Below are 23,694 nucleotides of genomic sequence, written 5' to 3'. Positions count from 1 at the left end.
GAATTAAAAGCAATGGCTACTGGTATAAAACAAAGTCTCTAAGCTGAAAAAAAGAAGGTGATCAAGGACTCAACTAGCTTTGCTAAATTGTATTTATGATGACGATGACTGCAGAAGATATACAAACCAAACAAGCAAAGGAAAATACCAAAACAATGAAAAGACAAACTACCAAATGGGAGAAAATATTTGCAAATCACATATATGATTATATCCCAAACATATAAGGGATTCATAGAATTCAATAGCAAAACAAACAATCCCACTTGAAAAAACAAGGGCAGAGGATATGAACAGACATTTTCCCAGACAAGACATAAGAATGGCCAAATGGTATATAAAATGGTGCTCAACATCATCAAAGCCCACAAGATAGCACCTCACACACATTAGAATGGTAATTAAATAGACAAGAAATAACAAATGTTGGTGACAATGTAGTGACAAAAAGACAAAAGAGAACCTCTTTGTGGGTGACAAAAGAGAACCTCTTTGTGGGAATGTAATTGGTGTAATTCTATGGAAACAGCATAAAGGTTCCTCAAAAAATTAAAAATGGAACTACCTTATGATCCAGAAATTCCACAACTTACTAGATTCACTGGACAAGACAAACAATCTAGAAGGACTGACTTCTGGTGCTCTCCACCAGCCACAGGAAGTCTAGCCAAATATCTTATTTAATTCCCAGAGCTGGTTTTATTAAGCATCTATTCATTATGCTAAGCTCTACTATGTGCTGAGGAAAATGAAAGATAGATAAAGATGTTGTTTTTGCCTTTGAATGGTTACCATCTAGTTTAAGAAGCAACAGATAAGTGTTCACTAGCCCCCAAATTAAGGTGTGCTCTCTGCATACCCCATGCGCTGCTCACCCCTTCCATTGCATGTACTTTATAATACATAAAAAGAATTCAAAAACAAAACACACACACAATATGGTAGGGTGATGATAGATACATCTCAAATGAGAACACTTCCTGCAAAGCATCATACTTAAAATCCCCTTATTGTCAACTTTTTCTCAGTCAAGTTAACACATAGACCTATTATTGGAAACTACTTTATCCACATGCAAATTGTTTTTAATGGGGCTGTAACTCAGGAATACATATAAAAGGAATGGACAAACTGTGGGGTGGACTATCATAAAGGTGACATGATAATGAACATAAGGAACATGAAATTATTACCAATGCAGATGTAAAGCATACTGTCCTATGGTTCTTTGAACAATGGAATTACAAGAGACTTCCCATTCATTATCTTCATATATATTGTATATATTTTAAATTTTCTACTATGTATATAAATTACTTTCAAATAAAGGGGAGGAACTTTGCATAAAATGTGAACTCTTAAGATGCTCTTGGTTTAGATGTGATTAAAGATAGAGGGCTAATTAGATAATGTGATCATAATGCTTCTCCCCCTTTAATCACTCTAGACTGTTCCCTAGAAGCCCTGTGGGCTGGAGAATTGGTGCTGATCTAGCCTCATAAAGCAAAGTTTCCAATTTCTGAGATGAGACCAAACCCCACCACAAATGCAACAAATGAATCACACCTCATCCAAAAAACTACATTTTGAAAATCTTATTTCCTGGTTCTATAAACATCCACCAGATGTCAATAAGCCTAAATACAATGATGAACATTTCCATAGAAAAAGGGTAACAATAATTGATTAGAGCCACAATCAATTAGTGTATGCATTATGCTGACTCCTTCAAGTAGGATTTAAAATCACAGCAATAATCATTCACCAATAAAAACTTCAAACAGTTCAAATGAAACTAGTCATGACAATCAAATACTGTATGTACAAGGTGCTGTTGCATAATCATTTTAACACAAGTAAATATGATTCAATATACTATCTTTGAATGAGCAGATAAGGCAGCCTGCATCCGGTTTTATGTCACAGCCCTTCAGGCTAAATTATCTTCTCCTTTCACAAGCCTTGGTCATGTTATTAGTTTAGTTATTTGAATATACTTTCCAGAAAGATCTGAGCTTACGGGGATTAAGTCAGTGACTCAGTAGGAAGTATGGGTGCTTCTGTGGTAAACTAATACCCTTGGCACATGTTCAGTTACAGAATTACATAAAGTGAAACCAGTTCTATGATATTTTCTTCCAGAAATGATGATGAAACTTTACATAAAACTAGAATATTTAACCAGAGTCAAACTGGAGGTTGTCATTCAATTCATTGTGGTGTATTAAAAAGCCCCTGATGAGAGGCAGCACTAGTTTTTCCAAAGTCTCTGATGTATAATTGAGGCAGAGGAGATTTAGTTCTGTCCCAAGTATCATGTCCTGAGTGATCCCAGATTCTGTCAACAGCTAATGGTGCATGTTCCATTAACAGAAACAGAAACCGGCTTCTTCACTAGCAGTTCTCAAATCTCATGGTGCATCACAGCTTAATGTAGTAAGAAAAGGACAAGGAGAAAGAGGGGGTTGGAAGGAACTTCAAGTCCATTCTGCCCCTCCTTTGGCAGCCAGGCTGACAGTTTTCACTGTGATTATGGAACTACTGGTTTACAAGGCAACAGTAGAAATGAGGAGGGAGGGATGGAATGAGAACAGGACAAGCACAATTCCACCAAGCTAGCATTTGTGAGATTCAGCAGTTTTTTTCTAAGTAGCATCTATTTAGAAAAAAAATTACAAAATTTTAAATTTCTAGAGCTCCAGAAACATTGATTCTGGCATATTTTGCCAGTTTTCTCACTGCTTTCATGCAGTCACATAGTGTATCCCTGAGATACAGGCCCATTCTCACTGCTCTCACGGATGAGACTCTTACAGAAGTCTTACACCAACATCTTCACAGTATCCATCCTGTAATAGAGATCCTGCCTAATGTATTAATTCTGAGCACATATAACAATTCCTTCCAGTTCACAAGAAAAGGTCCAACAAGGTCCTGAGACAATTAGTGTCACAGGGCAGGTTCCCTGAGACATCAGGACCAGAGAGAACTCTCAAATTCAAAGGAAATGAAACATTTCTGAAGGAGGTTGCGAACCAATGTCTGGACCTCTGTAGCCTACTAAGTGTTGTCCTGAGAACGCTTCTTCTCAAAGATGAGCAAGCAGAGGTTTGGGACTTCAAGTATCTGGACACAATGGGGGTCCTTTGTCAGAGAATGCTCCTCAGTCAGAGTCAGAGAATGGTCCTCAGTCTAATTTTTAGAGTGTCTGCCATTTTAGGAAAAACAACAGAGAAGGGATATTTAATGCTATTTTTTTGAGGTCTCAAGAATTTTCAGGCAATCATGCTTCATAAGAATGTCATTTTCACAGAAACCTTATAGGGAAATGACCACCACCACATTTCTCAAGCCCTCTTCTCCATCAGCTTTGAGAATTGTCTGCTGTCTTGTCAAGCACTAAGCTAAAAACTCAAAGCATTCTAGACACTAGCTTGAAAGCACTGCCAATTAGAATTCACAAAATTTGGTGAATATGGAAAAAAATATTTAAAATGGACATAAGATCAAAGCCAAACAGAGATCACTCTGACCAATCATTACACTTACATGCCAGGAATTATATGTACATGAAATCATAATAGAGGAAGTTATGAATCAATGCTACTGAATAATAAGGCATAAAGAACTATGCAATTCTAACAAAGATCTTTTAAGAAACTAGGCAAAACATCCCCTGCTTGGCATTTTGATAACCAATGTCATAAGAGCCACCTTAATGTGTGGCAATGAATTGAACAAACAGCAGATAGTGAGCAGATGCATAGAACTGGCATCAAGTACAACAAGGAAAGAAGGTATTTCAATCAATAAAAATAATTAATTAGCTCCAATCAGTTGACTTATTCTAATAATAGTAAGACAAGTATAGAAACAATCCAACTGTCCAGTAACAGTTGAAAGGATAAAAAATGTATTAAAACGACTATGTGAGGTGATAGAGGTTTAGCTAATGCTAAAGTGGTAAGCATATTGTAATATATAAATGCATCAAAACAAAATGATGTATATCTTGAGCTTATACAATGTTACATGACAATTATATCTCAATAAGAAATGAAACATTACACAGTCACATACACAAAATATTAAAGCCATAAAAGACAAAGAAGGATGAAGAACTGTTTCAAATTAAAGGACATTACATAGACACAACTACTAAGCACAATAAATAATCTATGCATTGGATCCTCGACAGAGTTTGAAAAAATTGGTATGAAAGAGAGAGGGAAAACTGATGAAACTGAACAGAATGGACTAAAATGTTGCCAATATTAAAATATTCTCATTTTGATCACTGCATCATGGTTGTGTAAGAACATTTCTTTGTTTTAAAGAAATCTAAACTAAATAAGTTAGTGGAAAGGGGCATGATTCAACAACCTATTCTCAAATGGTTTAAAAATAGATGTTTACAGAGTAAATGTCTAAACACTAGAGTTAAGCGGGGCAAAATGTTTACAATTGTTGACTTTTATATAAAGTATAAAGGATCATGCACTAGACTTAAAATTTAATCTTATGTAATATCAAAACGAATGTTACCCCCCCAAAAAAAAATGTAGTAAATACATACAATGGTATATTATGCAGTCTTTTAAGAAGGAAATCCTGGATATGTAACAACAGGGATGAAGCTTCAACATTTGTGCTAAGTGAAATAAGCCAGTCACAGAAGGACAAGTGCTATATGGTTTTATTTATATAAGGAAACTACAACAGGTAAACTCACAGAAGCAGAGAACAGGATGGTAGCCAGAAGGAGGGCAAAATGGGGAGTTGCTAATCTATGGGTATAAAGTTTCAGTTATACAAGGAGTAAATCCTAGCAAAGTGCCTATAGTTGCCGATACTGCTTTGTACGCTTGAATACTCACAAAGAAAGCAGATCACGAGTTCAGGATTCTTACCACAGTAAAAAAATAAAAGTACATTACAAAAGAAAATAGCTGATAAACATAAGAATGAATAATAAGTAGTGGTGCCCACAATGCTGGTAGTACAGGTGGAAAGACCACCCTCCTGAGCAAAAGCTAGATGTGATCAAATGCTGGATTTGCTCAGAGATCTACATCCACAAAGCACCAAGTATTTAGAAAACACCAAAATGGAAAGCAACGTTCACCCAGTGATGCCCTGAGAGAAGCCTGATCACCTATCTAGGGTCTTAACAACACATACTTCTGAACATTTAGACATATTCCTGTATGCAAGTTATATACATGTCTGCTTCTCCCTCTGAGTATTATGCACAGACTGTATTTTACTGCAAAGCCATCGATGACTATTTCCTAACCAGGATTTTCCAGAATCAGAGAAAAACACGTTCTCAAAAATCTTCTGTGAATGTTCCATGGCAACATTTGTAAAATTTGTAATATCTAGGTCCTAATGTCAACAGAAAAAAAGGTGCATATTTTTAACTTTAAAAAAAAATATTTTCAGTCTAATTATTCATATATCAAACTATTATCTACCTATAAAGAATAGTAACTGGAACACTCATGGAAGCTAATGTAAGGGCTCAACCCAACTGAAATGCATGCCAAATGAGTATGTCACATAATTTGGCAAAATTGTACTAGTCTTTTATGGTTCCAAGGTCTGGATTAATAGAGATTTACCAAGATTTGGGGGTTTAGGTTTCCTCTCTTTTATCCTTCAGACATGACATCACTTGGGCATATTTTTTCTATCAATTTAACTTATAAAATATATTATGTGAAAAAATGAGTTAAATACTTTTCTGTTTCTATAGCCAAAAGAAACAAAGCTGAAAAAGTTGAATCCAGATAGTTTCAAGTTGGGTAAACAGAGAGAAGGGAAGAGAGAAGAGGAAGAGGGAGATATATAAAGCTTACAATGAATCTTTTTTCATTAATTACCGAAATGGGACCTCCCTGTGGTCCAAGGGGTTAAGATGCAGCACTATAAAGCTGCAGCCACTATAGTATGAGTTCGATCCCTGGCCAGGGAAGAGATCCACATGGCATAGCAGACTTCTCCTGTCTTGCCCGCTGCTCCCCTCAGCAGTGCATTTCAGTCAGTATGCCTGCTCTGCTCCTCACTCTGTCTCTGGTGAATCCTCTCATTCCCCACATCTCTGGCCTGTACCCTAGTTCTTGTATGCATAAGTAAAAAAATCTTTTAAAAAAATTACCGAAATGTTTTGTTTGCCCATACTTTTCATTATAAGACCAGATGACAGCTAGGAACAGCAAATCAAAGATCTCTTTAGAGGTTTTTAAAATGGATTAAGTGAATGAACAGGCTGCCAGCCCAATATATAAATGGAAAGCAATTATTAATCTGAATTTTCCAATTTTTTCATTACAGTCCCTTTCTCAATGCATTTGTTATTGAGTGTCTAATCAGGATAAATCATTATGAGAAAAAACAATTCAGCTTCATCTTTTAAATGGATGTAAGCTTTAAATGGAAATTTTTACTTCATCCCAAATTATCCCATTTTCATAAGCCATCAATATATCATAGCATATGCACTAAAATGGTAATTCTGTAACCCAGCCTTCAAAATAGTACCTGCGCTGCATCAATTCACTGTTACCTGAACAGACTGGGCAGTCTTACCATCAAGTCACGCTGTTCACATCACTCCCCCTATTTTTCCCCAGTTATTCCTCCAAGTTTTATTATTGTTTGACATCCAGGACAAGTCTCATGAATCTTTCCTAGGTTTTATTGTTCACTAGAGTCTCTCAAGTTCCATATCATTAGTTTTAGTTATACTCATATGATACTTAATGAGAACACACACACACATATTTCTCAATCTATTTGTAGATAAAGACATTGTGATGTAGAAGGAAGAAACCAGAAGACTTTAAACTATAAATCCTGGCTCTGTCACTTATCAGTTGTGGATAATTTCTCTGGGCCTCAACTTCCTCATCTATAAAACAAGGCTAATTATCTTGGAACGTCTCCCAAGTATTTCATGAAGATACAATGATATAGGTATGAATAACTCCTTCATCAGTCATAAATCATACAAATATATTATTCATGTCTATTTCAGTATCCTCTTCACCTGGTAAAGCACCCTTCACATATAAAGTATGTAATAAACCTTGTTGATGAAGACAAGAGAACACACCTATAGGAATTTGCTCAGTCCTCTTTAGCATCTCCCTTGACAACAGATTAACATTCATTGACTACTCACTACTGTGCCAGGGTCTTTACGGGAATGGTTAATCTCACAACATCTGAGAAGGACCAAGGCAGACATATGATCTCCACCAACCTAAGATTCTATGAGAGGGATCTCCAACATCATTCTGGCCACATGGTCTCTCTCAGTTTTCCAACAGTGAAAAGACCCAATGAAGAGGTGGAACAAGTGAAATCAGATCTCATAATGGGAAATGCTTAATAAAATCTGCCAGCATGACATATCCACAGCTATCATTAAAGCTCTCAACATCTGTACTAGCAGGGCCACTAGCAGAGAAAGTTCCAACCTGAAAAGTTGGAATGTACATGCTTAACCCAGTACATTTTTCTCTTTTTAAAACTTCAAATATACAATAACATATAAAAATCTGAAACACAACCACTTAGCACATTCAGGTTCTTCTGATTACAAATGTGTTGTTGAAAAGTGAAAAACAAAGTTTGCAGATATGGGTTATTTTTGGAAAATCTGCAAATTTAGAAAATATTTTATAGATGGTTGTTGAATTTTCTGCAACCTCCATTTAACTCAAGAGACTGTCAGGTTAGGGAGTGTTTGATACGTCTCCTTTCTCATCAATGATATTCAGGTGTTTGCTAGAATTGTTTCCTCATTTTTTTTCTTCCATTCCTTTCCAGTATTTTCTCTCCTTCTAAATTGCTAATGAAAATTTTAATCAACATCTGCCATCTCACCTGGTGAACAAAGTGAATTCAAGCCTTGAGAATACATATTTTCTTTGTAGGTTTTTTCCACCCTTTAAATTAGGTATCTATGGGGCCTCCCCAGTGGCGCACCAGTTGAGCGCTGGGCTGCGAGGCTGCCTGCAGCCTCTGCAGCGCCAGGTTAGATCCCTGCCCACCGGGCGAGGGTCCCACATGGCACACAGACCTCTTCTGCCGCGCCCGCTGCTCCCCTCAGAAGTGTATTTTGTCAGTCTGCCTGTTCTGTTCTCCACTCTGGCTCTGGTGGATTCTCTCACCCTCCCTCGCTACTGACTGTACCCAGTGCTTGTATAAATAAATAAATAAATCTTTTTAAAAAATAAATTAGGTATCTATGGAAATTAGATCTGATTGTTTAATATCCTTTCACAGGGAAAGGTTAGAATAAATGGAGGCAAGGAGAAAAAAATACACAGTATATAAAATACAAACAACTATAATAAAGACAGAAAAAGATCCTGATTTTGCATAAGGGTGGAGATGGGGAGAGAAAAGCAGGAAAAAGAGAATGATGGTCTTTTTAGACTTTTAGACTTTCCTAATTTATATAAGCTGAAAAATAAAAGAGTTCAACTTCATCATGAATCATGATAAAAATGCTTTAGCTTCCAACTATAGAATTCAAAGATCTTTTTATATGATACTGTGAATTAAGAGTCTAGGTGGTTTTCTCCCAACAATCGAAACAAAATAAAATGCTATCGACCCTTTGAAATAAAAGAGCCTATAAAAACTTGTTAAGAGCTCAACTCTCCTACGATATCTCATATTTTATCAGCAAATTTGTACAGAGTTGGTATTTCCATATCTTTAAATAGGATCACTGCTACACAGAGTTCAGGAAAATTGTGGTAAACAGTATTTACTGCAACAAAGGTCAAAAATCCATCTGGGCCATTAGCCCACAAAGGGAGATAGACTGACAGGAACTAGGTAATTCCTAGGTAAAGTTTGAGAGTTGGGCTTCCAGTGCCTCATCAACAAAAAGAGGGGTAAACCAAATGGCATTTTAGATCCCTTCTAGATTCCAATTTTCCCATTATTATTAATGGTTCTCTTTGTTTTTCATCAGTTATACACAGAGCTTTGATTTTTTTTTACCTTTGACAACTCAGCCAAATTTTGGAATATCCTTTTTTTTTTTTGTTCTATGTTTTAATTTTCAGGTACGTTGTACACAGGTATGAGCAGCAGCAACCTCAACACTCTCTTCCTCCAATCTACCTCCAGGTCAACCACTGACCCTACAGGCCTAAAAGGACCAATGGCCTCTGTGACTTCCCATTCAACTGCTAAGCAGATTTAAAAAAAGCCAAACTCCAAAATTCAAGGTTCTGGGTTATGTGACCTCTTCCCTCACGATTCATTGGTATGTATTTTCTGTCAATCCTAAAACATCACAAAATCAAAATCTGAAAAGAAAAATATTTACATACACTAATCTCCCCTTTAGTAGAAATAGGCACCGGTTTCATTTAATAAACTTCTCTTTCAATGGCTTCCCATCTGCCAATGTGAAAACAAATTTGTACAAATATATATATAGCTTTTTTGGTTTTACTCTCATCATTTATTTAGGAAATGCTTTTTTTAATTTCTATATGACTTTATTTTCTAAGAGTTATAAAACATTCCAGCATTGATCAGCATCCCCACTAGCTCACCGCAACTTCCTGTGAACTAGAAAAGGTACGTCGTCTGGGAATGGCAGGTAACAGTCCTTCCTGCAGAGCACTATGGGCCTTGGGCTTGGGGAGCAGAGCTCCACTCTCATGCAGGGTACAGCTTACATGAGGACAAGCGGACACTCTGATGCTGAAACAGTGGATTTCTGGTGGTGGGTGAGGGAGGAGGAGGGTAATCATTCTGCGAATCAACAGGAAGGGTAAGATCATATGGAAGTTGGAGCCAGGCTGTATTACATCAAATCCTACCTCCATGGCACACTCACTCAATAAGTTTTGATGACATCCTCAATAAGTTTGTTCCCCAATAAAAAAAACTGTATCAATGCTATTTCTATCCCTGCATGCATTTTTTTAAAAACTTTAGAAGTTACTAACATGAAAACCACAGGAATGGGATTCCAGTGTTAAAATGCAAAAACATGGAGCTAAATTTGAACTCCTTGTATTTTCATGTATATCTGCTAAGGACATAGGTGGTAAAAAGTCAGGTGATTATTCATGAGTGTCATTCTATCAAGATAATCATCTCAGGAAAAATACCCATTATCCTCTGGGAACTTATGAGGAAATAGTAATAGGAGTTAATATCTTAAAGGAAATGTTGATGTTTGTTTCCTTACAGCAAAGGAAAATTGGGTGGCCCCAAGGCCTTTCCAGTTTTGTCTGTCCCTGACACACTCCCTCCACAAGGCAACCTTCGCAAAGGCACTGAAAGGTTAAGGTTTCTTCACTCCTTCCCAAATTTGCCTGATCTCTGATAATAAGATTTTGCTCATTTCAAGCTCTTTAAATTTACCTCCACCTGAGACAGCCTTTCCTCATTCTGCAAATCAACTCCAAAACCTCAACCAAAATTCCAATTTAAATATGACCCCTTTCTCCAGGCTTGTAGTGTACTACCCTCTTCTCCAAAAACTCAGAGCACGTCACCTATGTCACTACAAGTTTAATGGCATTAACCATGACATTCTTAAAAATTACTTTCTCTTGCATCTGAATTAGTGTCTTTGTCTTCATAGATCTACTGTGCACATATGTATCATTTAATTTAGTCAGATCTGTAGCCACATGAACAAAAAGCTATCTTAACTAAAACACACAGGGCTTGCAACCTAGAAGAGCTCTTGCAGGTTTTTGCTGTGTCAACACCAACATTTTTACCACTGGCCAGGTAGACAAGTGTATGGTAATACAGAATCTAATAATATAACTCAAGGTGTTTGTCATGGCATAAAATGCTTAATAATCCACTTAAGTCATTTTTAGAAATAAGGTCTTGATACAAAAAAGAGAATTCTCTCAACATTAGAACTGTCCTTAAAAGTCTTGTATCTGGAAGTGTTTTCCTTAAAAAAAAAAAAAAAACAAGGTTCAAGATTTATAAAGTTTGTTAAATTTCTTGAAAACTCCTTTCTTCTTCCAAGTTCAACCAAATCTTTTTGCCAAGGGATAGAGGACAGAGTTACTAAATCTATACTATTGCAGAAAGATCAAGGAGAGGGAACTAAAATCTATATTTGTATATAAAGACATTCTAATCAAACAAAGCTACCAGAATACTAGCATCAGTCAAGTCTCTGGAATATGAATTAACTCCGTTTCCTCTTTCTAAAAAAAGGGAAAGAAAAAAAAAAACTCAAAAAACCCTGTGATGTTAATAAAAACACAACACACCTTAAATACCCTGATTCTTAAAATGATTAATCATAATATGATAAGAGAGCATCAAAACTTCAAAGCAGTGGCCTCACTCCAGTGCGGGATGACAGCGCTAAGCCACAAAGTTATCATATTATAACATGGAGAGCAGTCACAATACCCTGCCACCATGCACTACAAGCTCTCTTGGGTGTCATTTTCACCCGTGACTTACGAGATTTTCCGGTTTGAAGCCTCATCATCAGTGTGTAAACTGAAGCTGCTCCAGAGGCAACAGGGAGAGAAGCAGCTCTGGTGGCTTTTGGACTGAAGATACTCAGGCAGAGAAACCAATCTGGCGGTGGTGTAAGAAATGAATGGCACCGGAGGAAAAGCAGACAGTAGGAGAAGAAAGGACAAAGTAGAAGAGAATTAGAAATGAGATGGCAGAATGAAAAAGAAGGGCAACAAAAGAAAGTCAAAAAGTGAAGGAAGGTGGGGAGCAGAGAGAGAAAGGAGACAGAGAAAGGAGGAGGAAGAGAAAAAAAATGTAAACAATCTTTGGGTATATGAAAAGCAACATGTACCATATGCCTGTACTTCTGATTGCTGTTTTTACGTCACAGATGCTATCCAATGACCAAATACAGAATTAGAATTCAGGCACATATCCGTGAACCACAGAGCTGGAATATCATCAATAAACATTGTTTAAAAACAAAAATTGGACCTCCCTGGTGGTCCACAGGTTAAAGTCTCAGCACTATCAAGCTATCTGCAGCCACTGCAGCATGAGTTCAATCCCCAGCCAGGGAGCTGACCCACATGGCACAGCAGACCTCTCCTGTCTTGCCCGCTGCTCCCCTCAGCAGTGTCTTTCAGTAGATCTGCCTATTCTGCTCCTAACTCTGTCTCTGTGATTCCTCTCACCTCCCGCACCTCTGGCCTACACTTCAGTTCTAGCATGCATAAATAAATCAATCTTTAAAAAATCAAAATCTGAGCTTCAGGTCAACAAGTGGTATGACAGTTACTACCATAGTGATTTTTCTGAACCTACAAATTTACAGGAACCCACAAAGGAGAGTAAAAGAAAATTCAAAAGTTCTATTCCTGAGCTTAGAACTGTTCAAATGACAAAACAGAAAAATGTGATGGTGATTTCTGAGTTGGTCATTCAAGCACACCTGCCAACCAGAAATGTCAGAGTCCCTGAGTTTCTCAAGATAGCATTTCCACCATGTCTATCTCCATACGTTTGGCCTAGTTTTCTAATTTAAAATGAACTCCAGCAGAATCTACCTAGAGCCAAATATGAAGCTGATCAGGTTGGACAGGTTGCCTTCCAGGGTCCAGCGATATGACTCTCCTTAGACCCAGAATGTTTCCCACATTTTCCTGATTCTACCAGAAACAATGTATGCTCAACAGACAATAATTCTTCAATGATTCAAAGACAGGCATAAAGAATTATTAATTAAAAAGAAAGAAGATTAAAAGGCTATCTAGCCAATATGAGATACTTTTCATTTAAGAATGGAAAGAAAAACAAATTAAAATGTACATTGTCAATTAAATCCCTTACACATGATTACACAGAAAATAAGAATTTCCATTCAAGTACCAAGCTGGTTAAGGAATTCTTCAGGCATAACCAGCCTTTCTTCAACTTCCAAATCAGACTAGCGAATTCTCTGCCCACATGTAAACTTGGATATATTGCCCTTGGTATACTACAAATACCTTGAGATGAACTGCAACACTGCTCTTCGTTATTAGTGAATCAATTCGTTCCAAATCCAAATAACATTTTTGGCATTTCTAAACGAGGAAAATCTAAATGGCTGATTGGAAGCACCATATTCAAATGTCAAATCCTTCAGTAGAACTAAATTTCATGAGAGACTTTAACTTTCCATAACCAAAACCCAAGTCAAAAGGCTACCCAATATGAAAGTCTCATATCCACTTATTCACTGACCAGCTCCAGACACAGGCATTCTATTACAAGACCCAACACCCGTGGTGATCATAAATGTTTTCAGTAACAATGTCCACTTTTCAGATCAAATCTGAAATAAGTGAGATAAATTGTTCAAGCTACAAGGAGTAAGCAACATTTGGAAATGAAGGGCTTATTAATAAAACATGTTACATTAATAAAACTCCTAGAATATTGATACCTTTATGAACTTACTCTAGATGGTACCTCTGTCTTCACAGGCAGAAGTTTTGATTTATTCACCCATGTATATTAACTCTAAGTGCAGTGCTTGGCAAATTCTAGAAACTCACAAATATCTTTTAGTGAATGCGTGACTACAGGTATGAATGAATGAACAATCCCAGTGATACCACACCAGACACAGGTACAAATGGTCAACTGCCATCCTCCGTCAGTATAGAGTGATGTCAGCAAGAGACACTAGAGAAGGAATCCTTAGGCAGAAACAGAAAAGTCTGAAAATTGAGAACCAAACAGCACTGCTTAAAGGCATCTCATTATTTAAAAGTATCATTAGAGCAGTCCATGCCTATGGATGATAACAGGTCCCATAGAACACATAAGTGAACTACTACTGGAGAAAGGCAAGGGAGGTGAAGGGTATGAATAACAATAAGGAATTCTTGAAATTCTCAAACCTCAAAATGCTGCCTCTGGCAGGAAACAGAACCTAAATCACAAGGTCAGCACCTATCTGATTTCAAAGCTTATTTGCCTATTGATAGAATTCTGTTTAGCTGAATTTTCTCTTTCTGTGCTGAATGAAGGTGTGGTGTTTCTTGAAAGCTTTTAACACTACACGTATTGCCTGAGTGATAAACTCCTAAACAAAGTTTCTCTTAGAATCCCTGGAAATGCAAGTGTTGTGTGGCAAGATACAGGAGAAACTGCCCAGGATCATCAGAACAAGTGAGGGGCCCTGCTGTCCTAGTGCATCCTCCTCCTGATTAAAGGAACTCACCGCAATGCAGAATGTCTTCCAGAACGAGAGACACTGTTGCCCACGGGAGAGGGCAGGTTGCTCCCTCTGTGAAGGTCCTCAATGGATCTACTCCAGGACTTGGACTTGTCCACTGAGCTCTCCACTGTACTTTCCACACTTTCAAAGTCAAAACTAAAACGAGAGAAATGCCACTGATGACTTCAAAAACACATTTTCACCCAAGTACATGGATAACTTGGTCCTTCCTATTATCTACCTGCACTTTAATACAGGAAGTCTTTGCAGACAAAGAAAACTAAAATGAAAATACAGAAAAATTATATGGACCCAATATTAAATTTGAAAATACAGAACATATAAATACTATACCAGGCAAAAAGAATAGTTGTACAGCAGTGAAAATGAAAGAGTAATGCATTATTCTATAATATTTTACTATAAGGCTTGCTAACCTACCAATTGTTAACACTGCTATGATGGCAGGAGAGAAAAGGATCTTACAGCTGTCTTCATTTTGCTTTAACAAGTCAATATGTTAGGTTTATACTAATTTATTCCTACCCATCAATTTTCACTGAGCATTTTCTCCTAGTATGTTGGCAAGTATACTTTTCCAACCATATGTGATACATTACTCTCAAAGTTATGGATTTGCTTTGATTTTGGAATCTCTTCCCAATGTGGTACTCTTTAAAGTAGGACTGTTGTTTCTCTGAGATTTTTTGAGGTTATTACTCATGTTAACCATGTTAGAATAAATGGTAAATTAAGTTGCTCGTTCTTGTATAATTTTAGGAAGAAAGTTTTTAAACAGACTGGCTTTTGTGTTCTATACATTTTTCTCCTCCAAAGTCAGTAGCTCTACTTTCTCCAAAAAAAACTTTTATCTTTGTTTCTACCTTTAGTTCTACCATGTAACTAAGGGTACCATGATCAGACAGCAGAATAAATGAAAGGTATCAGTAGTATTCTATGGAAGATTTTGAAGATATGGCAGAAGAAACAACCATACAGAGTGGAAATAAAAAGTATGATTTTTTCTAAGAGTATGACTGACAAAATAAAAAGTAGTTGGAACAGTCATCTGAAAACTAAGTGATATTCTCCACCTATTAAATACTAATTCAGATGACAGAGATTGAAGTAACAGGTCAGTGAATGAGTCTCACAATTTTGCCATAGCTTTGGATGTGGGAAGGGCTGCCAAACAAAGGAAGTAGAATTGGGTAATCAAATAGATCCTGAAGTATTACAAATGGAAGCCTGTATCTGAGATTGGATAAGGTAAGTGAGGGAACATCCCAAGATCTCAAGTCATGAACACTCCCACAAGGTAACTCTGCAGCCCCCACTTTGCTCAGTTGTTTAGCACTGCTGAGCCAGGATGCACGGGCAGGTTCACTATCAATTTGGGCAGATGGATAAAGGAGAGTCCCAGAGCCCTCGGTGGATTTTTCAGGCTTTAATCCTCTCTCGAGGAACCAGGTACACAGGCACACCAGGCAGCAAGGCTGGTATGCAAGGAGACAGGCAGGCAACCAAACCTCTCAGCCACCCATGAATCTCTAAGCTCTTTCTCTGGGTTCTCTCTGACATTCTCTCATGTCATTTTGTGATCTTGCCTCTTCGGTAGTCAAGCCGCTACTCCTTCCCATAGCCATAATCCATCTCTAAGTGATGCCACCCTCATAGCCCAGGCCTCCAGGCTCAAGTGTGCACACTTACACATGCCCTCACCATGTTTCAGGTGTCCACAATCAGGCAGGCACACACACGCTGCACCCATGCTCTCAAGCGCCTTCTGCATTAACACTATCAAGGCTGCAGGTGAGAGCCATAGAGTCTAGGGATATTAAAAGCCTTATTAATTCATTTACCCTACAAGCACTCATGTTCTCAGCTCGTCCCCCAGCAGAAATGCACGCCTTGGTGAAAGTTTCCATTTTAGGGATGGAGCATATTCTTTAATATTACACGGGCTAGGAAACTGTCACATGCCAAGGAATGGTAAGAAATCTTTTCAGTTTCAAAAAGAACACAAATTACATGTCTATAATTTTTTATCTTATTAAAGCAAACCACCACCAAAACTAGTAAGCAAAGAGTAAAAAGCTTTTGTTCTAAAACAAAAGTTCTTGGTTGCTATCTTTTGTTGGTTTGATCTATGCTGCTGACTAGAATTCCCTCAGAGTGGCACTACCTTTTCCAATGGGTCTTAGTGAAGGTACAATTAGGAAAAGCTAGCTCATAAGCTTTGTAGATAAAGAGGTTATTACAGAAAACCTACATAATCAAGCATGCCACTCTAGTCCATTATTCCTAAAGTTTTCTAGTCTTAATTCCACAAATATTTCATAAAAATTCCATTAATAAGCAACAGGTATTCTGTTTGGTTGCAAATATGAAGTATAAGGAAGATTAGTGTATTTTTATGTAACGGAGATAGGTAAAAAAAACAATCTTTGCAATAAGCTTTTAAAAGCTAGGATTATATTTCATAGGACAATTTTACAGAATGATAAGAACTTGTCTGTTGTTTTTCTTACTCAATTCCTTATAACACACAAGAGTTACCAAAACTGAAACTCATCAAGGCAGTTTCAGTTAATACTTTAGTTTATGCAACCAAGGTAATTATAGCTTTCTCTTCACAAATTCTCAAGGAAGTGATGGGGATTATAAGTTAACATCTGGTTAGGTCTTGAGATTGTTTTTGGAATGAGGCAATGTGAAAAACATGTTATCGTTTTCAAAAGTGGTGAACTTAAATGTAGTACATGCACATGATTTTCAATGGTGCACACCTGAAATTTATGCAATGTTAAGATGCAACAGTACTTTAATTAAAAGAAAGGAAAACTGAGAGGACAAAAATACCACCTGAGTGAAATCCCTTCCAGTTGAATTAAAAATAAATTATTTCCTCAGTCTCTGTATGTCAGAATACATCTCTGGATACTAGAACATTGTTTGATTAAGAGTAAATGTGAAGAGTTGTCTCATTCAAATGTACACTTTCCATTCCTGTTACAAATCTTTTCAGAAGTCTGCCAAACGGGGCCTCCCCTGGTGGCGCAGGCAGTTGAGCACAGCACTGTGAAGCTGCCCACAGCCTCTGCAGCACCGGTTCAATCTCGGCTGCCGGGCGAGGGTCCCACATGGTGCAGCAGACCTCTCCTGTCTTGCCCACTGCTCCCCTCAGCAGTCTGCCTGTTCTGTTCCCCAATCTGTCTCTGGTGAATCCTCTCACCCTCCCATGAGTCTGGTTTGTGCCCCAGTTCTTGTATAAATAAATAAATAAATCTTAAAAAAAAAAAAAAAGCCTACCAAATGGGAAAATTATGAGTGAACAAAAAAATCAAGGTTAAATCAGCTGAATTTTTTTCTTCCTGTTGCAGGTTTTCTCTCCTTTGCCATAAGAGGAGGCCATCAATAACATAAAAGCAAACTTAGTCGCTTGCGTATTGTTCTCTTCTCCTTCCAGGTCCAAAGCCTCTCCCTGCAACCACACTCCACCAGATTCTCAGAAGCATCCTTGTTTTGATACCCTTCTTTGTACTTATGGGAGCCAGAGAAGCCATGTAGGTTATGTATCTGACTTTGTTCAATACAGATGTCAGTTGGGACAGAAAGAATACCTGAAACCTGGAACAAACCAGGTGCCAATGATCATTACCAGTTCTACTCAGTGAATATGGATGAGAGAAAAACTCAAGAAAGAAGGGCCAGACTTCCAAATGAAGTATTTCACTATACAGTGGCTTAAAATGAAAGTCTTCCAGAAGTTATCCTCACAATTCTCCACTTAACCAGGCAACATTTTCCCTCTAAATGCATGAACTCTTGTTGCTGTATTGTGTTGGGGTTTACACTGATTAATAAATATCTGAAACTTGGGAGAAAAATATTATATATCCTATGAAGTAAAAAAGGGAAAGCCTCTTTTCACTCCTTCCTCCATTTCTGCAATCATTTTCTCTGCATTTATCAATAGAGAATATACAAATATACATATATATATATCACTTTTTTAGTAAAAAGGGAGATTTCTGCATCGTACTTTGTTCATTCAACAATATATCATATACCTTTTTTTCAATAACTGCTCAAGTATTCTACCATATGGCTATATATATAACTTGAGCACTAAAGTCCTACTTTTAAAGACAAGAGTTTTCTAGGGTGGTTTTTACTCACCTGTTTTCTTTCTGCTTAAAATGTATTACTAATATCAATTAAGTGATTTCTTTTTAGATAAAAGGAACAGTAACAACCCCCTTAAATCCACCTCTGCTTCTGAGTATAGTGTATAATTTCACTACTGAGTTGCATCTTCGGTGGCCACACAAATTACAAAATAAATAAGCCACGTTGTACTTACGTTACTGCATACTGAGCAAATGACAGATACTCCACTAGAACATCAAGGCCTTTGTTTTCTTCATTCAAAAACTCTCTGACCCATCTGGTAAAGCAAAAGAAAAAAGATTTCAGAGGTTCATCACATGCTCTGCCATGAAAGGATACTGTGAAACCTTTTGTTTTTCTACCAGAAACATTTACTGCTAGAAAGGAAATATGGAGTAAGGCTTAGACTATCACCTGAAGAGGGGCTTTTAGATGTGGCAACAAAAAAAACCCATGTGTACAAGAAGAGGGGGGAAAAGGGATGTGTGTGCCCCCCTTGCACTTTACTGTTCAGGAGACTTGGGATAACTTATAAGAAACTTTCTAAAAAGGGAACTTGCTAACTGTACTTCTTCCACCACAACTGATCCATAGCCTTCTTATGAAAGGAGCCAAAACTGCACAGGGAATGAGGCAGACAGGGGACATGACGACATAACCACTGAAATCCAGGCGTGATTCCAAATCCAAGTTCAACTCCTTCTTGGCACACTAAGATGCAGAAAACACAAAACCAGCCAATGACAGACCAGTGATTATAGGCTTCTGGAAATTCAATAGGGATAATGATTTGCTTAATTTTTTCCATGAATGTTAAAACCTTTTTGAAAACTGCAGTCATCACACACTATCTCCAAAGTCAAGATGTGATGAATGCCATGTTTTTTAAATTTTTTCTTTCTTTTTAAATAATAAATATCACCATGCACTTGAATGGTAAATCTGGATGCAGTTTACTGAGAGTATTTACACAATTTTTATTTGCTCTTCATAATAATTCTTAGAGAAGTAAAGCAGTCAAAGGGAACTTTCAGGTAATGAGAAGAAATAACTGTTACCCCACATGACCAATTTCCTCCAAAGCAACCATCTTCGAAGAACATGTGACACCCCAGTAAGCCTTCATTTGGTTTGAAACCCCAATAAATAATGAGTAAAAGTGTCTGCTAGTATCACAGAATTCAAACTTAGGGGACATCTGTCAATGTCATTCTGAAATGGTTACCTTTCTTCATGAATACCTAGCCCCAAGTCCACCACGCACAGACACGGAAGCTGCTGCTATGGAAGCCATTTTTTTGAGCTATGGAACAACAGTATGGCAATCTATCCAGTTCCCTAAAGGATAAACAGCCCCTTAAAAGGCCTTTGTCTAAAAGGAAGAAAAAAATCTGGTGAACTCAAGATGCTTTTTTCATTTTGTTTCAGGGATTTTTCTTTCTTTGTTTTTTGTTTGTTTGTTTTGTTTTGTTTTATCCTTAAATTCATTCCTCTTTGTAGGCCTGTCATAGCCATAAGTTAAACTCAAGTCAGCAGATAAGCTTCAGGAGACAACTAGATGGGAGAGTAAACAGCTTGCCTCCTATTTTCCCCTAAGTGTCTCAGTCAGGTTAACATAAAATGTAAGCACTTCACAGTCACCTGTAAACAAAGAACATTTAAAAGAGGTCAAGAGTGGTAACAAAGGCCATGAACTACCACTGGTCAGATCTCACAAAGTGGCTTTGTTCTAGAATTGACACAGTTAACAGGGCTGGCTACTGGGCTAGGCAATGCTTCATTTCTAAACAACCGCATACACAAACTCAGGGCATCTGCATCTAGGTTATTTTCATTTACTTTATTTACTCACTAGATGGCTAGATCTCAGTGCACACAGACCATTTTTAAGTGCTAATATTAAAAGCTAAGAAATAGTTAAGTAATTTCTCTTTTTTACAATTGGAGCAAAGATTCAAACTCACTATGAAAATCAAATGAGTAGCTCTTGAAATCCAAGCAATCCAAGCCCCTTAGCTTCTCTCGGGCCTCTCTGTTAACTGGCCTATGGGCTGCGGCTACATGGTTGAAAGAGGCCCTTGGTGATGGGTCACAGCAGGAATCCCCTGGGGCTGGTTATAGGGTCCACCTTGTAATATAAATAGTCACCACCACAAGGTCCAGATTTTTCACAGCAGTCTCAGTTTCACATATTCTATCTCAGTGGCCCAGAATTTAGGAGCTGAGGAAAAGTCAGTGTAGTTCCTTCTGGTTGATTTTCCAGACACTATCTCCAAAAAGTACAAATGGTCCAGGACTAGGGAGTCCTCAAACCATTATCTCAACCATGAGCACCTCCATTTTACTTAAAAAGTTTAGCCACAAACTGAATGGGTGACAAATGGCCCACATAAAAGTTGGGGGGAGGATAAAAAGAGATAGTTGGGACTAGCCATGCATGCCCAGAGCTACAATTCTCTTGACTCAGAATGCTAATATGCATATATTTCGATGCAGGTATAAAAAATTGGTTTCTCTTCAATTCCACACCTTTACTAATGGCACACCCCACTTGCAGACTTTGACTGAAGGTACCTTAAAATTTTTCAAAGTGAAATTTTCATTTTTTTTTTCCAAAGTGAAAATCAGAAGCCAGCTGTTCAGTTCCTGTAATGTCAGTTACGATGTAACATATCCCAGATTCTGAGAGGTTTAAACATAGTTAACCTCTTTTTCTAAGAGGTACAAGATCCTGGCTGGGTATTTGCACTGTACATACACCCCCCGCCACTCCAGGTGATAGGTGATATAGAAAAGAGTAAGAGTGACTCCCTTCCAGCCCCTGTCAAATGATGTCAGGTTAGCAAAGTAATTCAGCAAAAAAGGTTATGGATTATATGATCATAATCACTTCTTCCCCTGTCCTCTTGATCCAATTCCTTCCCCGACTTGGGCTATTCTATATAGGTGAGATGAGAATGAACTTCTGCAGTAATCAAAGAATGTGGAAAGAAAATAACTAAAGATGGAAGGCCAGCAAGATAGATGCACCACCCTGCAGGTTTATGTATATGATCATGCAACGAGATATCATAGATTGAAGTCTCCCCTCCATACATGCCACATACACTTTTTCGTACATTGCCAATATGAAAATAGTCTTAAACTTGGTGATTATAGGTTTTGGAAAATACAATTATTTCTGATCCAACAGCATGCATCACTTGAGTATCTTACAGATTTAACATAATTACTACATGCTGTAAGTATGAATTTAAGCAAATTTCAAATCAGCTGCTTAGAAGTTGGAAGAGACAATGATCATGAAAAATAGCTCTAGAAAAAAATGTTATCAAGGAAGCGATCTAAGTGCAGATGCCAACAGTTACTGTTGTATCATTTCAGAATTGCTGTTCTTTTCTGTCTGCCCCCAAAATCTTATAACCTCATAGTTCTCATCTACAAAATGAAGTCCAAAGGATGGTTCTGGTTTTACATTTCTAAATAGCCTAGCAGACTCAAGGCGCACAAGAAAAATAGAGCATTCCCTTTGCCAAACTCCCTTACAGATGTACTATAGACAGGGTAGAAATGTCAGTTGCTGAAAAATCAGGATGAAAATCATGAGAAGTATGAGAAAGATGAGCATTACCCAAATTCACCTTGAGCTAACAAATCTATTGTGCGTCACAAAGTGGTGAATAATCCATATACCACTAGGGGTCCCTGACACCCTCTCAGGGGGCTGTGAATTTAAAACTATTGCCATAAAAATATTAAGACAGGGTTGCTTTTTCCCCTGTGTTTGTGATACAAAAGAAATGTGGATAAAACAACTGCCACCAAAGAATACACCTACATATTGTACTCTGCACCCCATGCAATTGAGAGGGGAAAAACAAGTCAGCTTAACTTAAGACTTCTTAGTGTCTGTTTAAAGCAAAAAGTAAAAGGAAAAAAAAGTCTTTAGAGAAACAATACAAATTATTTGACTACATTAACACATGCTTTTTGAGTACCCAGGCATTTCTTGAGCTTCATTTCATTGCACTTTGAAGATACTGCATTTTTCCACAACTTGAAGATCTGTGGCAACCCTGCATTGAGCAAGTCTATTTTTCCATCAGCATGTGCTCACGTCATGTCTATGTCTCAATTTTAATTAATGTTATTGCACACTTAGTAGACTACAGTCCAGTGTGAGCATAACTTTTATATGCACTTGGAAATGAAAAAGTTGTGATTATCTTTATTGAGAAATTCACCCTATAGCACTGATTTAAAACCAAACCCACAGTATCTCGAACATGAGTCTATACATCATTTTAATTTTCTGTGTAACTAAGTGAAGAGTCCACATAAAGCAACCTGTTGGACCAAGTATCACAGATGTCTTGAAGAAAAGCATTTGTACAATTGTTTGAGCTGAAACTGAACTAGCCACTTTTTTTACACAGAATGTAAGATGACAAATTAGTTATTCTGTTTTAAATATAAGGCAGATATTTTCTCAAAAGTGAATGAAGTGGGTGTAATTTTAAGGAAAACTGATGGTATTTGCTGTCACAGATAAAAGTTGAACGTTCAAACAAAAAGTTAGAATTTTGAGAACACATGTATTCACCCCAATACCTAACATATATTCTGATAAGACTGATAATTTTTAACAAACATGATTGCTTTTACAATGTAAAATAAAATGTGTAATGTTTGAAAGATCAGAATAATTGAGTAAAACAGTATTTCCAAATGACTAATTCATGATGCTACAAAATTATGCATTAAGAGACCCAAAGTATAAGCAGTAAATGAATTTTACTGTAACAGTACAGAAAAAAACTGATATGGTTTCAGATTCCACATTGCAACAACTTTAATTACAACTTCTTAAATGTTTGTATATTATCAAAGAATATCCACAGTTCTAAGTAGCTTATTAAAAACTCCTCCTCCCAAGTATTATATATGTAAGTTAGTCAGATTTTCTTCCTAATACATCAGCCAAGACACAGTATCACAACAAGTTAAATGTAGATAAAGATATCTGAATCCAGTTGCCATCTATTAATCAGACATTAAAGAGACTGTAAATACACTGTAAATACACATTAAAGAGACTGTAAATACAAATCAATGCCACTCTTGCCTTTAATTTTTTTTTTTTTGTTCTGGAAGTTGTTATTTTTCATGACTTGTTATATGTGCTATAATATCTTGTTATTTTATGTTATTTTATGTTAATATATGTTAATATATTTCCTAACTATGCATTATTAAACACTAAATTCTATTTAGCATGCATATTTAAAACCTATCAGTTTAAATTTCCA

The 23,694-nt window shown here is 37.1% G+C and overlaps 1 protein-coding gene across 5 annotated transcripts in view; it reads right to left on the bottom strand.

Moving 5' to 3' along the window:
* Positions 1-23,694, bottom strand: part of FMNL2 (formin like 2) — a 280,386-nt gene that overhangs the window by 62,671 nt on the left and 194,021 nt on the right. For all 5 annotated transcript variants that reach the window (XM_054699725.1, XM_054699727.1, XM_054699726.1 and 2 more), the window contains exons 5-6: positions 18,579-18,662; positions 14,216-14,368 (exon numbers count right to left, since the gene is read on the bottom strand). In XM_054699725.1, the coding sequence (XP_054555700.1) occupies positions 14,216-14,368; positions 18,579-18,662 (237 nt within the window). The remainder of the gene's footprint in view (positions 1-14,215; positions 14,369-18,578; positions 18,663-23,694) is intronic.

This window comes from Talpa occidentalis, unplaced genomic scaffold, assembly GCF_014898055.3.
Source record: "Talpa occidentalis isolate TD23 unplaced genomic scaffold, MPIMG_talOcc4v2.1 talOcc4.3, whole genome shotgun sequence".
Lineage (NCBI taxonomy): Eukaryota > Metazoa > Chordata > Mammalia > Eulipotyphla > Talpidae > Talpa > Talpa occidentalis.
This window is presented reverse-complemented; position numbering and strand designations above follow the sequence as displayed.